General features: G+C 40.7%; 1 protein-coding gene across 3 annotated transcripts; it reads right to left on the reverse strand.

Annotated features, from left to right (window-relative positions):
- Window positions 1-770: 770 nt before the first annotated feature.
- On the reverse strand, window positions 771-11989 carry rgma (repulsive guidance molecule BMP co-receptor a). Of its 3 annotated transcripts, none has more exons than XM_079345152.1 (4): window positions 11353-11989; window positions 7670-7785; window positions 5610-6127; window positions 771-3772 (listed from the first exon to the last, which is right to left on the reverse strand). In XM_079345152.1, exons 1-4 carry the CDS (start codon window positions 11364-11366, stop codon window positions 3083-3085), a joined length of 1338 nt encoding a protein of 445 aa, XP_079201278.1. In that variant the 5' UTR covers window positions 11367-11989; the 3' UTR covers window positions 771-3082. The 3 variants fall into 3 exon arrangements, with proteins under 3 accessions (XP_079201278.1, XP_079201277.1, XP_079201279.1); XM_079345151.1 differs by having other exon boundaries at window positions 7670-7788; XM_079345153.1 differs by lacking the exon at window positions 11353-11989 and adding an exon at window positions 8121-8215.
- Between the last annotated feature and the right edge of the window lie 10299 nt (window positions 11990-22288).

The raw sequence follows: 22288 nt of genomic DNA on the forward strand, positions 1-22288 counted from the left end.
ATGTTATATGTGAAATAATTATGGCGTGTGGATTTTGTTTCTGGCTTTAAACATGCTCTTTACAATGACTGACTTGACCATGGCCATAACCCTACTGGTTTTCTAAAAACAATTGTAATTATAATTATGACAAACATCAAGTCTGCTGAGTCTTAGGACATTAAATAACTAAACAGATTGGAGATGTATTTTTGTTGTGTCATAGATAGGCCTGTTAGCTGAATGTGGGAATGTTTTCACCTCAGGATGACCCCTAAACAAACAAAGCACATTTAAAAAAAAAAAACACATTAAATGTGACTTACATTTGTAGTTACTACATTTCTTATCACATATTTCCCATATTATGAAGCTCAAAAGTAAAACTTCATCCTGTCAGTAGAAGTGCAGTGGCTTTAGCTTAAATGTTACAACTTGGACTAGAAAATTGGATGTAATGTTTTAATCGTGAAGGCTGTTATGACACAATAGCTTATCAGCTCTGCTATTGGCCAATATTTGTTGGACAGTGTAGATAGCCATGATTGTAGTTATATGTATTTTATTATATATATATATATCTATAGTATTGTTGTATTTTATATTTGCCTGCACAGAAGAGTCAATCTTAAGTGTTGTTGATAGTAACCATTAGCCTCTTTACAAGAAAACTGGATGTTGCTAATCTTTAAAGATATTTCAGCATCTTTCCAGAAGGGGGCAGTCACACACAACACTGTTGATTTCTAAACAAGAAGTATTCAGCAACACAAACGAGACAAGAGGCATTCTATTAAGACAGTTTCTTTTATTCAATAAATAATTTACATTATAAACAGCTGGCATGTAGCACAACATTTTCTTTACATAACAACACACTTTGATCAGTCTGGCATTTCCCATTCAGTTTTTATTTTCTTTTTTTAAATCTTTTTCACCAGTCTGACCAATTTGAAAAATAAGAGCTGAATAAAAATGTAAACATAAAGTGCTTTAAACTCAAAAACATGAACAATACGTAACACATTCCTACATTCCCTTTATATGTAAGCTGATTGCATTCACAAAGTGTTTTCATATGACCAATCACTGAGGACACAGAAATGACTTTACCCACTACAACTACATCAGTAATGTGTGTTTAGTGCAGAAGATTTTGTTCTGTGGTGTTCATGTTTTTGCAACAATTGCTTTGTAAAATAAAAAAAATAAAAAAGGTTCACATTCACCAAAACATCTGATGTACAAAAACTGGAGCGTTCAATTCAACACAACTGGTAGTATTCAAATTTAAACTCACAAAACATTATGTACAATCTCACATTACAAATGTAGAACTGTTGACTGTAGAACTCACAATACAAATCACATCTATTAACACAAGTTTCAACATTACAATCATCTGTTTAGACATTTTTTTTGTGTTATTAAACTGCACCCACACATATTCCTAATAGCAGTAGTAAGGCCTGCCAAATACTTCAGTGTAAAGGATGAATGAAAGTAAATCTGTGCACGAGTGCTAACAGTATATCCAGGACTGACGAACACAATACCAGAAACTGCAGCTGACAGCCAAATTGCAAATGTTGTGACTAGTGCTATCATGACACCCAAGAAAAAGCAAAGGTGAAACTGCAGAAATCAGAAAAGTAGCTGTTTTTAACGTTTTAGCCATTTTACTGGAAAAAAGAAGTTAATTAGAATTAAGAGTCGCCCTTAAAGTGAGCACTTAAAGACTGAAGGATGAGAATTCAGTTGTTGTGGAAATGTTGGCACGAGGGCTTTGTTCTTTGGCAATGACTCAAGCCATGAAATCACGTCTACAGACATATGCTTATCATTTACGCACTAAGCCACGGTCAGGTTAGCACACTGGAAGTCTCTATAATGCTAAACTGACTTCTTTACAGCTAGAACTACTAACGCCACTGTTTGCAACAACTGACAAGTGGAAAGTTAAATTCACGAAATGCTTTCAGAGGAGGTGTCGTAGTTTGATTGGTCTGCTATAAAATCTGTAAACACTCTGGAGTGCCTTTGTTAAGTTTGCCCTTTGCTTTCATGTATACTGTACATTCACATTTCTGACTGAGAACACAAAACACTGATCAACATCTCAGCTCAAACAATGGAGTGAAAGGCTGTGAAACGCTGAAAATGACTAACAGATGAGAAGAGTCACTGAAAAAGAGTCTGTTTTTTTTTTTTTTTTTTTTTTCACAAAACTGCAGAGTGCCTCCTCTCTATTTCTGAAATTTTGGGTGCAACACAAAGACCTGGAAAGATTTTTTTTCCAACTGAAGGTTGGTTATCTCATTTCTGGGAACCACTACACCCGCACGAACACAAAATTAACAACAGGCTCTGAATTCTGCACACATATTGTAGTAATGCACACACACACAGACACAGACACACACACACACACGCACGCACACACACACAGACATTACCAAACAATATGACCCATTAATCTCAACTGCAGACGACTGGAGACGCTGCTCTGACATCCTTTTGGCTGAGTGCTTCCTCCAAAAAAGGCTCAGGCTTTTCCAAAGCTGGAAACTAATCAAACATGGAGCTGCTTCTGGCCTTAGGTTGACAAAAGGCCTTGTCAGGTCCCCTAGCTCCGCCACATGAGCCAAAGAGAGCTTCACTGGCTCAGCACCAATGAGGGGATCAGCCGGTGGCAGGATCAGCAAACTCCTCTTTCTGCAAAAGATCATCTCGTCTGGATTCCCACAGGCATGCAAGCCGTGGTGAGAATGTGGATTTAATCCCAGGTGGATGTCCTGAGCTCCCGAGTCGCAGGGCTCTCTCATCGCTGCTCCCATCAAAGACCAGCACTATGGACCTGCTAAATACACATGATGAAAGACGAGAACCACGGTGAACTCGCCTCGTCATTCGACTGAAGTCAAAACACGACAATAACACTAAACAATGACACTCAGAGCTGGGATGAGCCTGCAGACAAGCCACTGGTCACATCCTAGAACCAGAGCAGCAGAAAGGAGCCAATGAATGACAGTGATGGTACTGAAACACCCACTGAAAATAAGTCACGGGGGAACTGTTGTAAAAAAAAAAAAAAAAAGGACTATAGATGAACTGAGCAGCAAAAAATCCACGATAACACAGCAAGGAGACTGAGGAAGAAGAGCGAGAGGGAGTCTTTGCCCCTTTGTGCTGCACTGCTCCTGAAAGCATCCTTTTCATAGAGGTGGTATCTTTTGCTGTTTGAGTGGAGCATTTTTACATCCTCAAAGGCGTAGTAGGCTGCCATAGTGAAGTTTATGTCTCCAGAGGACAGGAGGTCAAACACACAGGACTGAAAGTACAGGTCCTCCACTGGGAGTCGCTCTTTACACTTGGCTTTGGCAGACTGGTCGGTGAAGCTGCTCCTTGTCCTGCTCGCAGCGTGAGACTCCGCCCCTCGAGCCCTGATGCTCCTGAAGTCGATGCGTTGGTTTGCGGGGCAGCCGTGAAGACACAAGTACAAGTCCTGGTTGTCATCTTCCTCCACGGAGTTCACGACTTCCTCGGGCATCCGCACGGCAAAGGTCAGGTAGCGGCCGACTTGCCTCACGACAATGGTCGTCCCGATGTACCTCGCCTGGATTTCCACGTGCTGCCCCGGAACCTTCTCAACCACGCGCAGGGTGTTCGCTCCGTGTCGGTCCCCTCCGTTCTTCGAGCCGTCTGCAAAGGCAGCAGGTAACTCATCCGTCTCTGCGTGGTACATCTTCTGGTCCACACATTCTTGAAAGTTCTTAAAGATGATTGTCAGCTGCAGGAGGACAAAATTAAAAAAAAAAGAGAAATCTCATTAGTTTAAGGCTAAAGGATTGTATGCATCTGTGTTGTGAGCTGAGGACGTGCACTTCTTGACAAATATTGAACTCCTTACTAACTGTGCTGAACATACATCAAATCTTAAATAAGGACGTTCATGTACCTTTGCATTAAGAGCCATCCACCCCACAGGCCTTTTCTTTAGTGTCACATTTCAGCACTGGCTCAACACGGGGGAGGCCAAGGTAAACGCCCTCAAAAAACATGAGTCTGGGCCATGTAAAATCAGGCCTCAGTTTGCAGACACAAAGACGATCCATTCATAGCGCTGAAAAACCTGCCTGTGAACCCCAGAACTATGCTCCAGGGAGTGGCGTCGGGCCAGGACAGAGCGATATACTCTGCAGCTAATTAAGTGAGACCGGTCAGGACTCTGCTAGCTTGGTTTCATCAGGACACCAATGAGCCATTGTGAGGGCAGCCGCACCAGGACAGCCTGGGGACTCTGATGTGTGCACACAGTGGACAGAGGAAAGCAGGAGTCTACAGAATATTCTATTAGCTTGTCAATTTGTCTGCTGCACCAGTTCTGCCCTAATTCCCCCAGCCCTATGCCCACCTACACGAACTTGTTTTTCCTGGTTAATTCATCATGCCCAAAACAAAATAAACAAACTAAAAATGGCTCCATTATCCCTTAATCAGAACGAAGACAGAAATAACCGGACAGTTTTATTTGCTCAAGGGAGAGCAATGCACCGAACCCAGAGTTTGTTAATGCAGATCTTTAACCAGAGAGGCTTTGTTTGCACAGGTGGCATTGGCTGCTGCCTTGTTTTCCCCCTTTGTCCAGAATCAAGATCTTTAAAAAAAAAAAAAAAAAAAAAAAGTTTGTCTCATTCGCTTCCAAGAAAAGCAATACAAAAATGTCTTTACTGTAAAAAGCCTTAAAAAAAAGCCACGAAGGCTTAATAGAGTATCATTACGAGGCCGTGATTACAGAAAATTATTCTTTCTACAAATGTGATTAAGGACAAAGTGCTTTTATACCTCAGTCTAAACACTCAAGTTATGAAACCAGACAAAGTGGCTGGACCCACTCTACATGCAAAACCAATACTCCTTGTTTTCGACCTCAGGTTCTAGTGAAATCCATCTTGCTCGGGATGAACCCAACTCTCAAGAAGGCCAAACGTCAGTCCGACGTGGAGAGTGAAAATGGAGCCTGGGGTTAACGTCTGACGCAGCACTGCTGCTGTGATTACACTAACCTATCATTTGTAAAGCTTATCAAGATCTGTGCAACTGAGCTGGAGTTTGGCTCCGATTATCCGTTTTTATGGACCTCAACCAAACACTAACCAGAGTCCACATTTCAAGGAGAAGCTTTCACAGCCGACCACATGAGAAATAAGACTCACAAATACAGAAATATGAAGAACAGGCTGTTCTGCTGCAGAAGTGACATTTATGGACCAAATTCAAACGCAGCAATGCAGCAAAATAAAATCTATTCCTTTTTTCCTTTGAATTGTCTTAAATTAGATCATGTTAGGAAATATTGTCTTCTCCTACAAGGCATTTTAAAAAGCTCCGTGCCCATACTAACAAGTTGGTAACACAACACAGATAGCTTACAATTGTTCCTGCTTGGATTAATATGACATTCTATATTAATACTGTGATGTTTTTTAATATTATTTATTATTGTCTTATTATAGTCAAACAATAATTTACCTGAAGCTATTAATTTTTGAGGGGATCATTTCTTATTGTATGCGTTCATCCTTCATTTTCTATAAAGGACAGAACTGAACAGATAGGATGCCCACCTTGCTTGTGGCAGTCGCCATGGAACCAGGCACAACAGGAGTGTTGGTCACCTGCACAGATAGGTATTTGTTGTGGATGAGCGGCCAAGCTCCTAACACCTTACACGTCTGGAAATCATCTCCAAAGGTTCGGAGGTGGGGATCCCCGAAAAAACCGCAGTGGGTATAGTTGGGCTGAGCCGTGTTGCGTGCCAGACTGCGCTCGTAGTGGCATACTTCCGGGCCATCAGAGCGCTCCTGGCTGTCAGGTAGGAGTGGTGGGGAAGGAGGTGGAATTGGGGTTCGGGCACGAGGTTGGGTTGTTGGCCCCTCCTTGGAGCAGTTGTGTTGGCTCATTAGATCTTCTATGCCATGCTGGGCGGAGTGGTAAGCCAGGTCGCCCCTGCAGGTTCGAGCAGTCCGACGTACGCAGCTGGTGTACGCTCGCAGAGCCGTGCAAAACTCCTCCTCCGGGCCAGAGTTTGACGTGGAGGCCCAAAACTCGGAGTTACACTTGAGGATCTTGCACTGCAGACTCACTGTGAAGAAGAAGACACTCTATGAGCAAACAAACATTTCACACAGGCAATGATAATCTGGATGTACACTCTGGATGTTATTGGTTATACTTTTTAAAAAAAAGGTAGAATGAAAACCAGAATAATAACCCTACTAACGAGGGCTTTAAGGCCCTCACTGTTATTGTTGTTAGGCTGCATTGTCACATGCTGTTTTGCTTTCTTTGACCCTACACATCAAGTTTTATACATTTTACACAACCAGCCTGGTGGCTTTTGGTTGATTTTTAATCCCAATCTACACCAATGATGATTAAAAAAAAATCTTGTTGTGGTAGTTTTCTGCCACATATAATCAGCTCCTAACATAAATGTTCTTCAGACATTACTCAGGATGCATTGTTTCAGGCACCATGTTTGTGTAGTGCTACCTTGGACTAATAAAGCATGTATTTGTATGGGCTGTGAGAGGTTTGAACCAGTGTCTCGAGGGGGGAAGTGATATCAACACTTTGAAGTCTCACTTAAAACCCTCTGAAAGCTTCACCTCTCACCAACCCCCACATCGCCTCTCCGTTTACCACCCATTTGATAGATGGCCATAAACTAATCTTGATCTCCACTATCAGTGCATTATCACTTTGTTGTTTCATGGTAAGTGACTTAAGAGGGAAACTGATAAGGGCTTGGCAAACGTGCAAGGTGAGCTGAAAGAGGTGTCCCAAGTGCAACAGTCATATCATCAAATAACAAAAGGTGTAAAGTCAATATAATCCAAGTCTGTTGCTCTCTTGCGGTTGCTGCTGAGATACACTTCATAATAATAAACTGAAGCTTAGAACTCAATAATAATATTTCCAAAGTTTGTTTTGTCGGGTACAAGGGCTACACTTCTTAAACTTCTCAAAGTAGGAGAGGCCTTTGGCTTAGTCAATGACAAACTAGTCGGACTAAATGTAATGTGGAAAAGGTAAAATAAGATATGCCCCATCCCCCTAACAAGACAGCAGCTCCAAGAGAGACCTCCAGCTTTGTTTTGATTTGTTTTCCTGGTAAAAGATATCAAAATGTAACACCGATTAAATCATCTCAAAACTTATTGGCTAACTTTTGCGGTGTAATGACAATGTTGTTATATTTCAAGCTTGTTGCAACAATTTTTTGTTTATTATTATTATTCAATCAAAACGTGTCTATAAGCCATTCGCCCCAACTCTCTGAAATCGACTTTTTTTTTTTCATTTTCATGCAGTTTGGAATAATTTCCTACTTTTTTTTTTTTTTTTTGCAAAAGCGAATTACCCACGTTTGGCAAATAAAATTTTACGAACGCTTCAGCGAAAAAAACCCCCCCAAACTTAAACAATGTCTAGCAAATACAGTGTGGCTTTTCAACTTTAGTTTTCTATGGAGGACAATAAGTGAGGAGACGAGCAGTCGGCTACGTCGTGGTTTAAAAGTTCACCATTTTACTAGTTAATAATGTTAGTTTCGTCGTGTTTATGTAAATAGTGGTAGTTGGCCGCATACATAAATGGTATAAAAGTAAACATGGTGTCTTACCAGATGGGAAGAGTGAGAGAAACACGACTAGGACTCTGCACACGTCAAGCGCCGAGGGTCTTCCTCTTTCCCCCATAACCATCCATCCAGCTCGGGGTCGCGCTTCACTCCTCTCCCTGCTCAAACCGGATTAAGGAAGGAGAAAAGTTAGAGCCGCCGAGTCCTCGTTGAGTCGACAGAACACAGAAAACAAAGTCCACAAAAGAGGTCTGAAGTCGGCCCTGTTTTCTCATCACTATGTGGTTAGAAGAAGCTTTTTTTTGGTCTTTTGGTGTGAGTGTGAAGTGCAGAATAAACCAGCCCCGAGTCAATGCGTGACAAACGGCTCGGAGCAGCCAGGCAGTGACTCTTCCTTTTAGGGAGTGTCGATAAAAAGTGAAGCGGACACACTGAACCAATCCCTGCTGCCAGTTCTACCCTTAAACCCCCCCTCACAACAGTTTCAAATTACATCTCAGTGTGCAGACTTGTTCGACGACGACCAGAGATTTTTCAAGACCCACAAAGTGGTAGTCCACAACGCCATGTAAGAAAGGCTTCATTTGCAACGCTAACCTCACTGTGGAGGGGAAACCCTGGAAAGCAAAGCAATGGCCTCCTTCCACCACTGCACAACATGTGTGCAGAGAGAAAACACAACAAGCTATACAAAACATGAATGACCTTTTCCCCTTATATCAACGATGTTCAACATTTGAGTGCATGTTACATAAAGATGGCTCTTCTATCCAGACACACTAAGCCACGTATTAACTCAGTTATCAGCAACACTTTGTGCTTACAATTCAAAATAACTATAGGCTACTAGTTATGTTCCTTATGGGTGACAGCATTTCTAAATGAAGGAAATGTGTCTGGCTAAATGTTGGAATCATTGCAGAATATTGATTAATATAGCCTCCAGAGCTGTAAAAAGGCAGCCATGATTATTTTTAGATTGAAATGTTTCACTCAGTGTAAACATCTTGTAGCAATATTACAACCCCTTACTAACTACACTATGATTGGACTACCACAGGCGTATCAATTAGCCATTTGTCTTTCCACCAATTGTGTTATTGATGATTCTGGACTGTTGGACAGAGGCAAGGAAGCAATTTGATGACTTTACTTCAGGCTCTGCCAAATTGTATTTTGTTTATTGACTTAACACTTAATTGATCTAGTGAGCAAATTGTCAACACATTAAACAATAATGAATTTATTTGGCACTTATGCATCAAAGGACATGCATGATTAACCAACCGTCCAATGATTGGCAGTGCATTTTCTGTTGATTGACAAATGGGTGAAATTCAACTGTGTGATGTCATACGTGATACTGTCCGCTAGGTGAGGTGAAAAATATTAATATGGGAACTAAATGTTTAAGGATTATGAGAGAATTTAACCAAAATACAACAAACTGAAAGAGTGGACGCAATTCAACATAATTATTTGGATCAGCGCGTCAAAATTGATGAAAATATATCAGCCTGACAAAATGTGTTGAGAATATTAAACCTAAATTGAAGGTTTTATTCATTATTTTACTAATGGTTTTGAAAGTCCAGCAGGTAACAAACCATACATTTATCCAACATGTTGTGTGTTTATTCGTTGCATCCCAGTTTTAAGGATTTAGTTCAGAAGCATAGGAGGTGAGCCACGTCTCTAATGCCATCCTTGGATGTCTTTGTCTTGTAATGACACCTTATCACTGCTGTCTTTTGCTGTCATTTAGCAGAACACTCTCAGACGGATGGGGGTGTTCACTCAGGTCGTGGCTGGCTGCAGAGTACTTTTCCATAGCTATACTGAATGTCTTTTGTGATTGCTGTCCCTCTTGTGGATGATGGATACGTTGGGTGTACAATGAGGTCTGAGCCTACACATGTTTTCAACAAGGGTGGCCCCGTGCACACTCATCTCCAGCTCTAATACACCGTCCACATCTGAAATGAATGACAGCAGATGAAAGGTATAAAGCTGCTGCTCGGGGATTCATTTGGATGAATTGTGGAAATGTTTTTTTTTTCTAGATGTGGAAGCAAAACTGTGCTGTATGTAAAGGCTTTGATGCGGATATGTCTATAGTTTGAGTCACAAGATGGTTGACTGTTGCAGCGATAGAGCTCTGAATCCTGGTGTCTTTATCACATCTGGGGTTTAGATTGAACATCTGAAATGTCACCTGTTGCAGACAAAGGCAGCGTGTTTTGACCATTTTCAATGTCAGAATGTTAACATCACGCTAACACGGCCTGCCCTTGAAGTTAGCGGTCAATAACATTTGACACTTTTGTGTTGGTAGTTAGAAATATTCAACCAATTACTTTATGATTTTTATAAACAATAAGCTGTTCCCTCCTGAAAGGAATTTGCTCTTTCGGCATTCAATCAAGTAGCCCATGACTGCATTAATGTAAAGGGCCAATACGTATAACATTTTTAAATTAATACATCAATATTTAACCATAAATATAGTATATACAGTGACCACATTAAGTTAGCAGATCCCTATGTATTCCTTAATCAAAAAACTAAAAACATGTATAGCGTTAAATTTATCACCCAACAGAACATTATTTGATATCAGTCAACAAGAAATCCGCACCAACTATCTCTGATTCCTGCTTCTAAAGCAACATTTCACTGCTTGTTTCCCTGAAGTGGACTGTTTGTCTAAGAGAGAAAAGGAGGGGATAAGCATTTTTGACACTGTTACAGCATTTTAAGACAGGTTATAGACAATCCATTGTGATGAATGCAAGAGTTAGCAGGAGAGCCTATATCTATTCAAAACAACATAATCAGTTTGACTGCACCAAAAACATATAGGACCTCTAAGTTTCAGCATCCTTTTTTTTAATGCATAAGATATTTGGAATGATAGTTGATCATCAAATTGTGCAACATTTTCCAGACTGAATGTGTTTCAGGATTGAAAATCGTATGAAAAAAGACAATGTATAAATGAGGTTACCTCTCCAGACAGATCATGTGCTTCATGCTTTGACAGCTAAAAGTGGCGTTAGAAAAGCTGCTATAAATCCAGCAGGTATCCAATCATAGTGTGCAGGCATCACCTGTCAAACCCGATCTTAAAGAGATTACTACACAGCTCCGACATGTATCAGTAATAGTTCGTGATATCAGCCACATTGTTGTGTTGAATTTTCTGTGTCTCTCTGAGGGCTGAGCCTCTTTTTCCAACAGATGGCGCTTCTTATGAGCTCTGATATGAAACATCAAATCATGACACAAACGCACATGGCATTACGAGGATAACCAAACCTGTCATTAAATGTGAGCTTTATGGACAGCTCTGTTGTTGGCCTAATTACAGCTGTCATGCAATTAGGATGCGAGAGGTGAAAATGTGCAGCCAGAATAGGCGCATGTGTGCCCTGATGATACACTTCCTTTAAGACATGCGATCATGCTGTATTGCATGTCAGATGTGTGTGATAAGTAAAATAATGTTGCATAATATTATTCACTATTTCATGTGTTTTCCTTTGCAGTCGAAGCAGCAGAACACATTTTGCAGAAGTCTCCCCTGAGTCTCCAGATCGTTGAAAAACAGACTTTACGATATACGCTAGTTGATGCCAACAAACAAAGCAAAAGCTGGCAAGAGTCCTTTGCAAAAAAAAAGAAGAAGTGAAAATGTAAAAATAAGTTATCAGATTTAAACCAACCTTGGCGACTGCATGGGCTCTCCGCGACTCAGGAGTCCTGCAGGATCCGGAGGACAGCGAACAGGAGCGAAAGGAAGCAGACTCCTACTTCAAAAAAATCCTCCTTAAAAGAAGAAACCTGTGTGTGTCACAGTAATCCCAAATCAAACGTACTCAGTGGCTTTCTGAGTGTAAAATCCGCTGATCTGTGCATGGTGTCCACCGATCCGCTCCTCGTTAAAAAAAAAAAATCAAAGTGCCTCTTTCTTTGCTTTTTCTCGTTTGAATGTAAAAACAACCAACACTTCTCTCACACGGGCTGAACTCAGATCTGTGCAGCCATTGCTTCACTTATTTGACTATCAGCCACTCCGATCGAAAAGGAGACATTATGATAGATTATTGCCAGTAATTGCCCTCATCCGCGCGCTGAATCCAAATTGTTAGTTATGGTCGACGTCGGGGAGGAAAAAAGCCTCGAGGGCAATTCTGCTGCTGCTCCTGTGAACGGCTCGATCCGCTGTCTGCATGTTGTGAAATGCTAGTTAGAAAGTGTGAGAGAGACAATGATCGGCTCTGCATGACGCCGATGGGAGCCCCAGATATTAGCTGTGAAGTACCCCCACCCCCTCGTCTTTCTGCCTCCTCTAAACTTCTATACAAGACGCTTTGGGAGAAGGGAGATCCTTGTATTAGGTTGCAACCGCGTTGAAAACAAGCCAAAAAAAAAAAAAAAGTATGGCAAGGTTTCTTGATAAAACAAGTGAAATTAAAGCCATGTACTGTCCGGATTAAATGCAGATGTCACAGTGAGGATAAATGCTTTTTTTAGTTCATCAAACATACAGAAGGCCTACATCCAGTTTTTTTTTTCTGGATGTAAGTCGATTTCTTTGATTTCCAACATGTATCTCTGTACTCCTCACTTTCACATATTCCACACACACACAACAGGTTGGAAAAGACAAATCCATGATAATCAGGATTTAAGTGAGGATCAGATGGACAAACACTTTGCAGACTGAAGGCAGTGGGGGTTTAGGGGGAGAGTGAGGTCTGCATGGAGGAGGCTGCACCTGTGTTTTAGGATCAGACTGCATGCAGTGGAAGCAGGAAAATACAACCTCCCCCCCTTTCCTCTTCAGCTTTCCAAGCCTGTACTCCTCCTTCGAATATAACTGGTTCTCTCTGCTCCAGTTTCAGGAAAATCCACCACACCAGGGAGAGCAGAGACTCTGAGCAGCAAAATGAACAGGTCAGTGTTTTTTTCTGTCTGCGGGGTTGATATTTGAAATACACGATCCAGCAGATTCAGAACTAAGAGTCTAAACCTCTATGTGATGTCACCTTATACTGGCACACAGCTCCTAACTGGTCACATTACATCACCCCTTTGTGCATCCAGCAACAATCTGACCCCTGTAATCCTCTCGTTTACTATCACAGCCCCGACCTGGCCTCTCCAGCTGGCCACTAAGAGGGAGCATATTTTACATAGATGTAATATAAGAACATGAAAGAGCGACACCCCGGTGTGAAAAGAATAGTTTCGGAGGTGCCGGATGCCGGCCCCATCTCAAACACAGCTGGTGTACACGCCGCCTCTCGCTGAGGTATTATGGCCAGTTAACACAACTGATCTGCTTTACATATCACTGGATTAATAAAAGCCTTTGATTTTGTGTGTGTGTGTGTGCAGTTACAGGTCAGATTCTGCTCCATTTTACAGAACAAATCAGTGACAGGCAGGCATGTAACTATTATAGGCATTCAGCTATGCCTACCCTCGGGGCACTCTGTGATTTCCTTTAGTAGCCTGTGATTTAGTCCGTTATAAAAAACCTGTTAAACGCGGCTGCTGCAGCAAATAAAACACACACTAAATAGAGACGGAAGCAGGAGGAAAACCTCCCCCAGAGCAGATTTCATTATAAAACCAATGTAATAAAAAGATTACATGCATCTTGATCCTAATTAACTTCTTAAGGCTTTGATATTAAAAGAATAGCCATCAAAAGAAGACTAGCTTGTGGGTGTTTCTGCTCAAACATAGACATAGATCTATGGGAAAAGACACACACCTCCTGTGCGTCCAGTAAATGCAGAGGAGTCATTCCAATGTTGCTTCACTTTCTGCTGGTGTCCTCACATCCTCACAAGCTGTGCAGTCCGCATCCTCCCTGCAGATCGAAGTTCACTGTCGCTTTCTCGTGAAAAAGATGACATAATTTCAGAATCACAAGTTTATCATACAGTTAGTTTCATAATAATTTTTGCAGCTTTCATAAGTTCATCAGAATTGTTCCTCAACATCTGACCACATGCTGGGAGGGGGGTGAGGGGGGGGTGAAAGAGATGTGGGACACTAGTCAGCAGTTGCAGTATTTTCTGAGTCAGACATGCATTAGTAAACATGGTGTGCTCTTACTGACCTTCTAGTTGCTGTTTGAACTCCTGCTGCATAGCAATAAGCTTGTCAAAGTGTATTATGCCTCCTTTTTTTCTGGGCTGTCACACCGCCCTGTGATTTAAAAAACATCAGCCTATGCTGGTATATATGTAGTTGGCATATGATTATGGATACAGTGTAAAAGGTAGATGCATTTATTTACACCATTTTAAAAATATTACAATCTCAACTTTTGTGCAATTTTGACAACATGTTTACACTCTGAACCTGTGATGAGGCATACAGATGTGTCCATTAATCGAATACTGCAGCAGCAAGTACTTTGAGGATTTTAATAAAAAAAAAAAATACAATAAACAAATGAAACATTTCATTCCATATCCTCATTTTGATACACTTTTATTTTGTTTCTCCATCTGTGATGATAACATGAAAAGCTACAGGCAAACACATTTTAGTGACAACACTAGAATGATTAGATTCAACATATTCTCTTCGGACATTTGAAACATTTGACTAGTCTTAATCTGCCATAAAAAAACAAAACAAAACAGGATACATTATTTTAAAAAAGAACAATTTTTTTGTATTTATTTTTGTTTTAAAGGGATTTCTCTGATTTGAAAGAAACATGTTGAGTTGGAACCACAAGCTGTCATATCAGATTTTAGGTATTTCTTCCCTTCCCTTGAGAAGATGTCAGATGATATTTTGTTTAATTGTTTTTATTATCATATGTACAGCACTTTGGAGACATTTCTTTGTTGTTTAAATGTGCTATATAAATAAAGTGGATTGGATTGGATTGATATTTTTAAAAAATGAATAAAACAAGAAAAACACTACATGGTAGCATACACAATATTTATCGCATAAATGCTAACATTACTGTGGTGTATCGTACGCTAGCTTCTGTACTGGATTGAGTGTGATTTATAATGGAAACTGGCCATGCTAACCTAAAACAGGATCACTAACCACTGTAGCTGATTATAATGTCTTGCTTTTTTTTAAGCAAGTTTACCTAATGGGAAACAGGTGTGTATTTTGATGTGTGTATTTCACACATCGAAATACTTGACCTCATTGTGAAATAATATCGATTCACATACAGTATATGCTCTGAGTGGACTATCATATGATGTTTCAAACTGAAGCACATGTTTTATACCGCGTCACATGAATAAGTAGGACTAAAGAGCGGCACTTAGAGATAAAGAATTACCCGTCTGTCCAAGCTGTGTCTTCTTCTAAAGGTGATTCAGGTTGAATAATGTTACACAGTTAACAAACAGGAGTCCCTCAGGACGTGTGCTTCATGAACATGATTGACATTTAAAAAGAGGATTGTGTTGCGTTGAGGAGCAGTGTCTTCGGTAATAAGGCGTGAGCACGAATTCAAAAAATTCTATTAAGAGGTGATATATGAGGTTCAGACACTGTGTGGAATTACTGCCACGGTCTGTAACAAAATGAATGCAGGAAGCTTGCAAATTGGCCCGATGGCGCTCACACAGAGGAATGGGCTTGAATGCGCAAACCCTCATTACAGAAGCTCCTTTCTCATTTTAACCAGACGAAGGTGAGTTCCTTTTTCTCCTTTCTTATTATTCTGTTTCTCTAAAAGCCAGAGTGCATCCCAGTGAGAATTATGCACACTGTTTAATTCCAGACGTGGATAGAAGGAGACAGAGCGTGTACAGACTGCAGGACAAATAATTAGCTCCGCTGCTAAACACAACTGATTGCGACACATCAAGACAAATTTTGGTGAGGAACATTAGTGAATGAATAACTGTTTTAGACCATGAATGATCATCCCCATTTTGCACCTGACAGGGTTTTAAGTACAAGCGTGTTGGTTAGCCGCCATGACTCCATTAGAATGCAAGAAGACCGAGGCTTATCTCAATAAAACAGCTGCCTTAATTTCCTGCTTCAGAATTTCTGTGCAAAAACTGATCTAAATATTCACTTTAGCAATACAGACGAGATAAGCTTTTTTTTTCTGCACGTCTCTCTGGCAATTTCATTTCATAGTAACGTACTGCTGTCGTGAAATAATAAACTATTTGGCATTTTGCCTTTTATTAGTCTTCCCTGCTGAAGACAGAAAACATTGCAATTTATATAGATATTGAAAAGAGGGGTTTTTTTAATATTCAATGTCACACATCTAATATGACTAGGTGCAGCCGAAACACAACAAAAGGAGACTCTCTGTGTCTTTGAATAGCTTTCTCTCAGAACCAATATTTTCCATCCGTCTTAACTCAGGTTATCTGTCCTTGACCTTTGTGAATGCAGGGTGAGGATAAAACCCAGAAACACGAGCGCAGACAAAATGTCGACTTTTTTATCGAACCGCCATGTTGGAAAATATGAATTCAGTCCGAATTCCTCTTTGCTCTTTCAAGTCCTGGCTTCCTCTACTTGGTTGTTGAACTCTACCAGTGTTGTGCAGTGTCGTCCTGTGTGCACAGCTGCCGGGGCTTCATCCTGCCCTTCCCTTTGTCCAATCTTGCCACAATAGCTGTAGTGAAAAGCTCAAGTTTTTGCAGGTGCAAGCAAAATCTCCCCAGCACCCAAATCACGCTGCAACTCTCCTGCTTTGCCGGAAAAAAAAAAAAATCAGTCTTATTTTTTCTGATGCATGTCGCTTTTGCGAATTTATTACATGAATCAAGAAGGCTGTTATCTAATGACACAACGTTTAAAGTTAATTCCTTGCCAGTCTAGACAGTAATAATTGAGTATTTCAGCTCTGTTGGCCCTCAAGTTTGTCATTGATAACCATCAAGCTCTGCCTCTTTATTACTGTGACCACACATATTGCCTTCTCAAACAGGATAGCTGCTCATACGTACCCTACAGCCCACTCCATTTACATTGAAATCCTCTTAAATCCTCTCAAATTGTCATTATTTCAAGGAACTATATTATCATTAGATAGTTTGAAGTCATTCATTTTCATGTCTGTGCACTAAAAATGAAAAAAGGGAAGCATTTGCAATTTAAATAAGACTGTTCTATTTAAGTTTTAAACCATTATCATGGGTCAGCTGCTGGATAAATATATCCTCATTTAGTGGAGAGAAATGAATTTGCATTTCTAGGGCGGTATAAAAAAGGTAATTTCCATGCTGAAATATTAATAGCCTCCTTAAAACTGTTGAAGAGTGGAACTCATGGTGGCTGTACGAACAGAGTCATCTGAAACTCATTGGGTTGTATGCTATCTCCTCATCAGGCAAAAGAACTATACGTCCCATGAGATGCTCTCATAATTTAGAAATTCTTCTCTTATTGTTTCCAAAGACAACAGTGCCACAACATTACTGAATATGTCATTCATGTTAACATCTCTGTGCGGCCTTGTAGCCCTCTCCATCTTTGTGCACGAGCACTGTTCATTACCAAGCTGTGGAAATGTCAGCGCTGTGGGTTGAGATTAATTGAAGAGTGTGCGGACATCTAATTACAGGAAAAAGACTCGCAGATACGCTCAGCCCTGAGACAGCGGACCTTACCCCTGGGCTAAATGATGCTGTTATCGATCATCGTATGTAAAATGAGACTGTAAAGTTTTCCATCACGGATATTGCAATAAGAGTGGGTTAATTGGCTCAGACCCTGAAAAGAAAAAAAACACATTGATGCTGAACAAGCTATAATAGTTAGATTTTTTTAATGTAGACGTCTTAGCTGGAGGATTGTGCTCAATGAAGTTAATTAACAGTAAGCTGAAGAGGGTTTTTAGCACCAAAGCCTGGCCCCAATGGAATCCCACTATAGAGATGTGATGGTGTCTGGTGTTTGGTCAGTAGAATGATGGTGGAAGCTGTTGATGTTTTACTAACGGCCTCATCGTAGCAGAGCTCTCCTGAAAACTTGTGAAACAGTAGGAGACCAGAACCCCCCTCAGAAAGAAAATCAAAAGACAGAGCCAAAATAACATCAGTGAGTCATAGCTGCCTTCAGGCTATGCTGACTTTATCTCCTCTGTCTCAACATGCAGGTTGGTCCTCTCACTAGTAACTTTAATTAAAACTATAGAGTAGGAGTCACCACATATTTAACCTCATACTAATGCATTCATAGAGCGTGGTCTTCATCTTCTTTAACCTGTTTCCCGGATTTCATGAAGAGTGAAAAGGCAAAACTTTGATTTATGCAACTGTTGAAAACTACACTCGATTAATAGGCTGCCATTGCTTAACTGAAACTATAATAACAAGTGATTTACAGCCTCTTCTTGTCAAGGGGAGATAAGATGCATTTCTTTGGGAAAAGAGGGAGAGTGAATGGTGGAAAAGTCTCGTTCAGTCTGTGTGCCTCTACTTGCCCCATGTATTGTCTACATTTTCTCTCATTTGTGCCAATCAAAGCAAAACCCAGCACCAAACATACCTTTGGCTGATGATAATTCAGTGATAGGACAAATGACACATTATAGGTTAAGGAGGTTACCTTTTATGAAGAGCTTCCACGTGTCCCGACAGACACTCGCTGTAACTGTCAGGACATGTGAATCACCTACATCCTCGACAGGAAACAGAAAAGCAGAAATGGACCAATGGAAAGCCTTTCGACTTTGCTCACTCTACACGGTGTGCATTGTTCATGACCTGTGCAACCAAAGAAACAATGTGCTGCCAAACTTGTGTCAATGTAGAAAAGAGTCCAAAAAGGCATGTAGGTGCAGAGTCAGACAATATCCATGACAGGAAACTGTGATATCACTGGCTTTGTACCTTTGGAAAACAATGCTAAACTTGAATAAAACTGCATGACCACGTTAAATTGTGTTTATATCAATAGCAGGAAAAGCATTTCCATTGTATTACTTGTTTGTTTAAAGATGAAGTACACAGATTACAGAATCCTGATCAGGGAAGTAAATTGTCCCTTGAAGCCACAGTCGACAGGTCTTTGACTGCTGGAGAGCCCACGGCTGCTGTTTCTTATTAGACGACTGAAAGCCCCAGCCTGAACAATGAACACATTACTATTGTGTCCAGCACCCTGATAGGAGCTGAAGCTGCCACTTCAACTCTACTGTAGGTGTGAGGAGCCACAGAGAGTCAGAAAATTGGCTCTTTGTACTTCTCAGGTGCAAATTCGAAGGTAGGCAGCCAGGTTTGTTTTCTACGCCCTAGCTTGAGAAATACATGGAAACAAGCTTCCTTTTAACTTCTGAATGTGATTTAATATCTTAGCCCCGTGGGTCAGGAGCAAAGAAAGGAAGGATTTTGGTTTTCACTTTGAACAGGAGACATCATTTAGGGACTTTGAAGGGTCGGGAGGAGCAGCAGAGAGGTAAGGAGACATGGGCTTCCTGTGTCCTCGAAATATCAAAACCACACTGGGATGAGTCCAAGGACCAGTCCATGTGTACCGTGTTTCAAGCCTGAAGATGTTTCTTTACTCTCTGACTCCATCACAGTGGTAAAAGATGGGGCGTCTTTCGTTTTATTGAAGCCACAGTGAGCTGCACAACAGGGATTCTTGTTAAAGCGGTCTATGGTTAAAAGAAAAATGACACTGACATTATATGTTTGTTGTTGAAATGTTATTTTGCAGAGGAATACAGTGTCATCATTTACAATAAACTTACCCCTCGAATATAAGCAATCCAAAATATGTGGAAGTCAAAAAGGGGTGTTGTATTTAGACTGAACCCACTGCACCCTTGCACAATTTGATCTCGAAAAGATGTAAACTACTCAAGGCACGATCGCACAAGCAATCTGTACCGACTGTACTGTACTGATCTGTTGTGCTCGTGCATTAACTGTACCGTGCTGAAGCACACCTCTCTGATGCGTACCAGGGCAAAGGCAGAGTACCATGCTCGAAGAGATCACACTTGTCAAACGAACTGGACTTTGGATGTGAAATGGGCTTAGGCACAGAACGGATTACCAGTGTGATCGTGCCATCAGAAGTGTCTTTCCATGAACCTTTCATGTTGGAAGCTGGCTTCAGATTTCCGCTCGTACCCTACAGCTACCGACTGACACCGACTTTTTTACTATAGCTAATATGTTATCAAATATGTTGTTTTGACTTGAAATATGGGCCAATGCCTTTCCAGATTTTCACAGGATTTCTGTTGAGTTTATCAATCGAGAAGCCGTGAGATTATCATGATTTGTAAGGTGCATTCAATTCTTGTTTGCAGCATTAGAGTCTTTTGCTATGTTTTTAAGCAGTTGGGGAAACACGATTAAAACAAATAATTCTTATATAGGGAGATATTTTTAGTATCACTCATTTTTGATATCCCTAACTTGAGATTTCAACTAGAGGATGGCATGAGGGGATATTCCACTCTGACATAATGTAAATGCAGCATAAGCCCTTTGAAATGTGCTGTTCAGGACTCTGTGAAGAAATGTGGTTGTGGTCATTGCCAAGCAGTTGGTTCCAGTGCAGCGCTTAAAGCAGCAAGCAGCCTGTACTGCTCCACCTGCTACTACAGCTTTTATAAGCTAGCAAGTGTTGATGTTTCTCACAGCCATTCACTGTATACCATCATATATTCTTGTGTTTGCTTTATGTTTAAAGAGTTTATGGACTCCTCCATCCACCTCTGAGAAACTTAAGGGATTTTTTTTTTTTTTATAACTTTGTGAAAGTGATCATCCATAATGCAGTGCACATTTTACATCGCAATTCCCCAGATGTGTGCTAGGGAGAAAATAATAAATGTTTTTCATACAATTTCAAGGTCTCTTTTCATATACAATAGCCGCACACTGAGTTATATTAAAGTGAGACTTGCTGAGGCATTCGGTAACCCCTCGTTCAAAACTAATTTTGGTTTCAATCTCGTCCTGAAAACTGTGAAATTAAAAAAAATCACATTGTTTCAGCCCGCGCAACTCCTTATTATTTGTTATTATTCCTTATTTTGTTATTGATCCATGGTAGAGTTTGAAACAGAGATGTGCTAGTTGTTTCATATGTTCAGGCTATTTTTCAGTGATTTCACGGAGTCCTCTTCGCTAAATATGTTGCAATGATTTCAGTTTTTTTGTAAGTGAGTAAAACAGTTCTGTTGTTTTCCTCCTGATGTGCAGTGCAATTGGGGAGCAAGTCTCTTAAAGTAAAATGTCTCCTTTGTCTCAGCACAGAGGATGCATAGTGTTTTGGGTGACTTTTCCAGATGGCTGACACATGCTCATTTGCTTTCCAGCTGCTATCAGTCTCTTTTTCACAGTAAGGTGATATGCACCCCTGATCCCAGCTGTATCTTTGCAGCAAATTCCAGGGTATCAGCAGTCAAACGCTGAGATCCTCTGTTCTAAGACCCGACTTTACCCCATTTGGAAAACACTGCCACACCTCCCCACACACACACACACACACTCATCAGAGAAAAAGAAGAGTGTGGGGCGGACAGAATGAATAAATCAAAGATGAGACAAATAGCATTGAACGATGTCATGGGATTTAAGCAGTAGGATCCTCTGCATTAAGGCTTGTGTTTAACACGTTGGCATTTCCATCAGTGTGCAGAACTGGAAAGAGCTCACAGTTGGTCAGTGCAGCCCACGCTGAGGAAATCTGAACTCGCTCTGCCATCTTAGATAAGAAAGTGAATTTGCGTCAGATCCCAGAGCCAAGAATTTGGCTGTGCGAAAAACAGAAAATCTGCCCATACTTGTCTTTCGGTGAATGTCGATCGATTGCTTCTCCGGGCAGATTTGTGTTAAAAAAAAAAGCTGCCTTAGAATCAAAACGGCAGTTTTTCTGTCAGTTTTGTCCCTTATTCTGTATTTTTTTTTAAAAAGCTTTTTGCATTTATAACCTTAACCCATGACCAACACAGATACAAAAGTTGTGCTCACCCATGGCATTCACATTATTTTAACAGGAGCTCTGTATTTTACTTCCCCTATGCTTCTTTCTCTCTCTCTCTCTTTCTCTCTCTCTCTCTCTCTCTCTCTCTCTCTCTCTCTCTCTCTCTCTCTCTCAGCCTTTCTTTGGCATTTGTGCATTTAGACACATACCTTTTCCACATTTTTTTCTATTCATTTACCAAGTCCTTCTTTTAGCACCTGCGAATTTCTGTAACAATACAGCCGACTGACAAAGAAGTAAAACCCTGGTTTCACAGAGGAGACTGTCAGCCAGTTTAGTTTTAACACAATGAAGGGAAGCGAGAGAGAAAGAAAACCTCATCGGAGGCGTCCAATTGGAACCATGCAGGCAAAACCAGACAGAGAAGACATGGACGGAAACAGAAAGCATGAAGGGGAATGAAAAGGAATCCTAGAGATGAAGCTTCACAGCCGTGTTCATGTATGCAGCTGGATTCTTGCTTTTATCAACGGCCAGCTGAAAGCAGAACAAATACGTCGGGGAGAAAGGTTTATTTGGTGTAGATATTAAAAATCATTCATTACATTGACAGCCGTGCATGAAGTGACAACATCAGTCTTTACTCTGGATTAATCAGTGTTTTCATGCCATGTTCTAACTCTTTTAAAAGTCCCTTTTCTCAAGCCTTCTCTAGCAAACACCCTTCAGAGGTTGATA

The sequence above is a fragment of the Symphodus melops genome (assembly GCF_947650265.1).
Source record: "Symphodus melops genome assembly, chromosome: 6".
Lineage (NCBI taxonomy): Eukaryota > Metazoa > Chordata > Actinopteri > Labriformes > Labridae > Symphodus > Symphodus melops.

Bases quoted from the DNA above. Each gene is read 5' to 3' on its own strand.
- rgma (XM_079345151.1), bottom strand. The intron at 6,128-7,669 runs GTAAGACACCAT...TCTTCTTCACAG, and splicing joins TCTCTCACTCTTCCCATCTG to TGAGTCTGCAGTGCAAGATC. The intron at 3,773-5,609 runs GTGGGCATCCTA...GTCCTCCTGCAG, and splicing joins TGGCGACTGCCACAAGCAAG to CTGACAATCATCTTTAAGAA.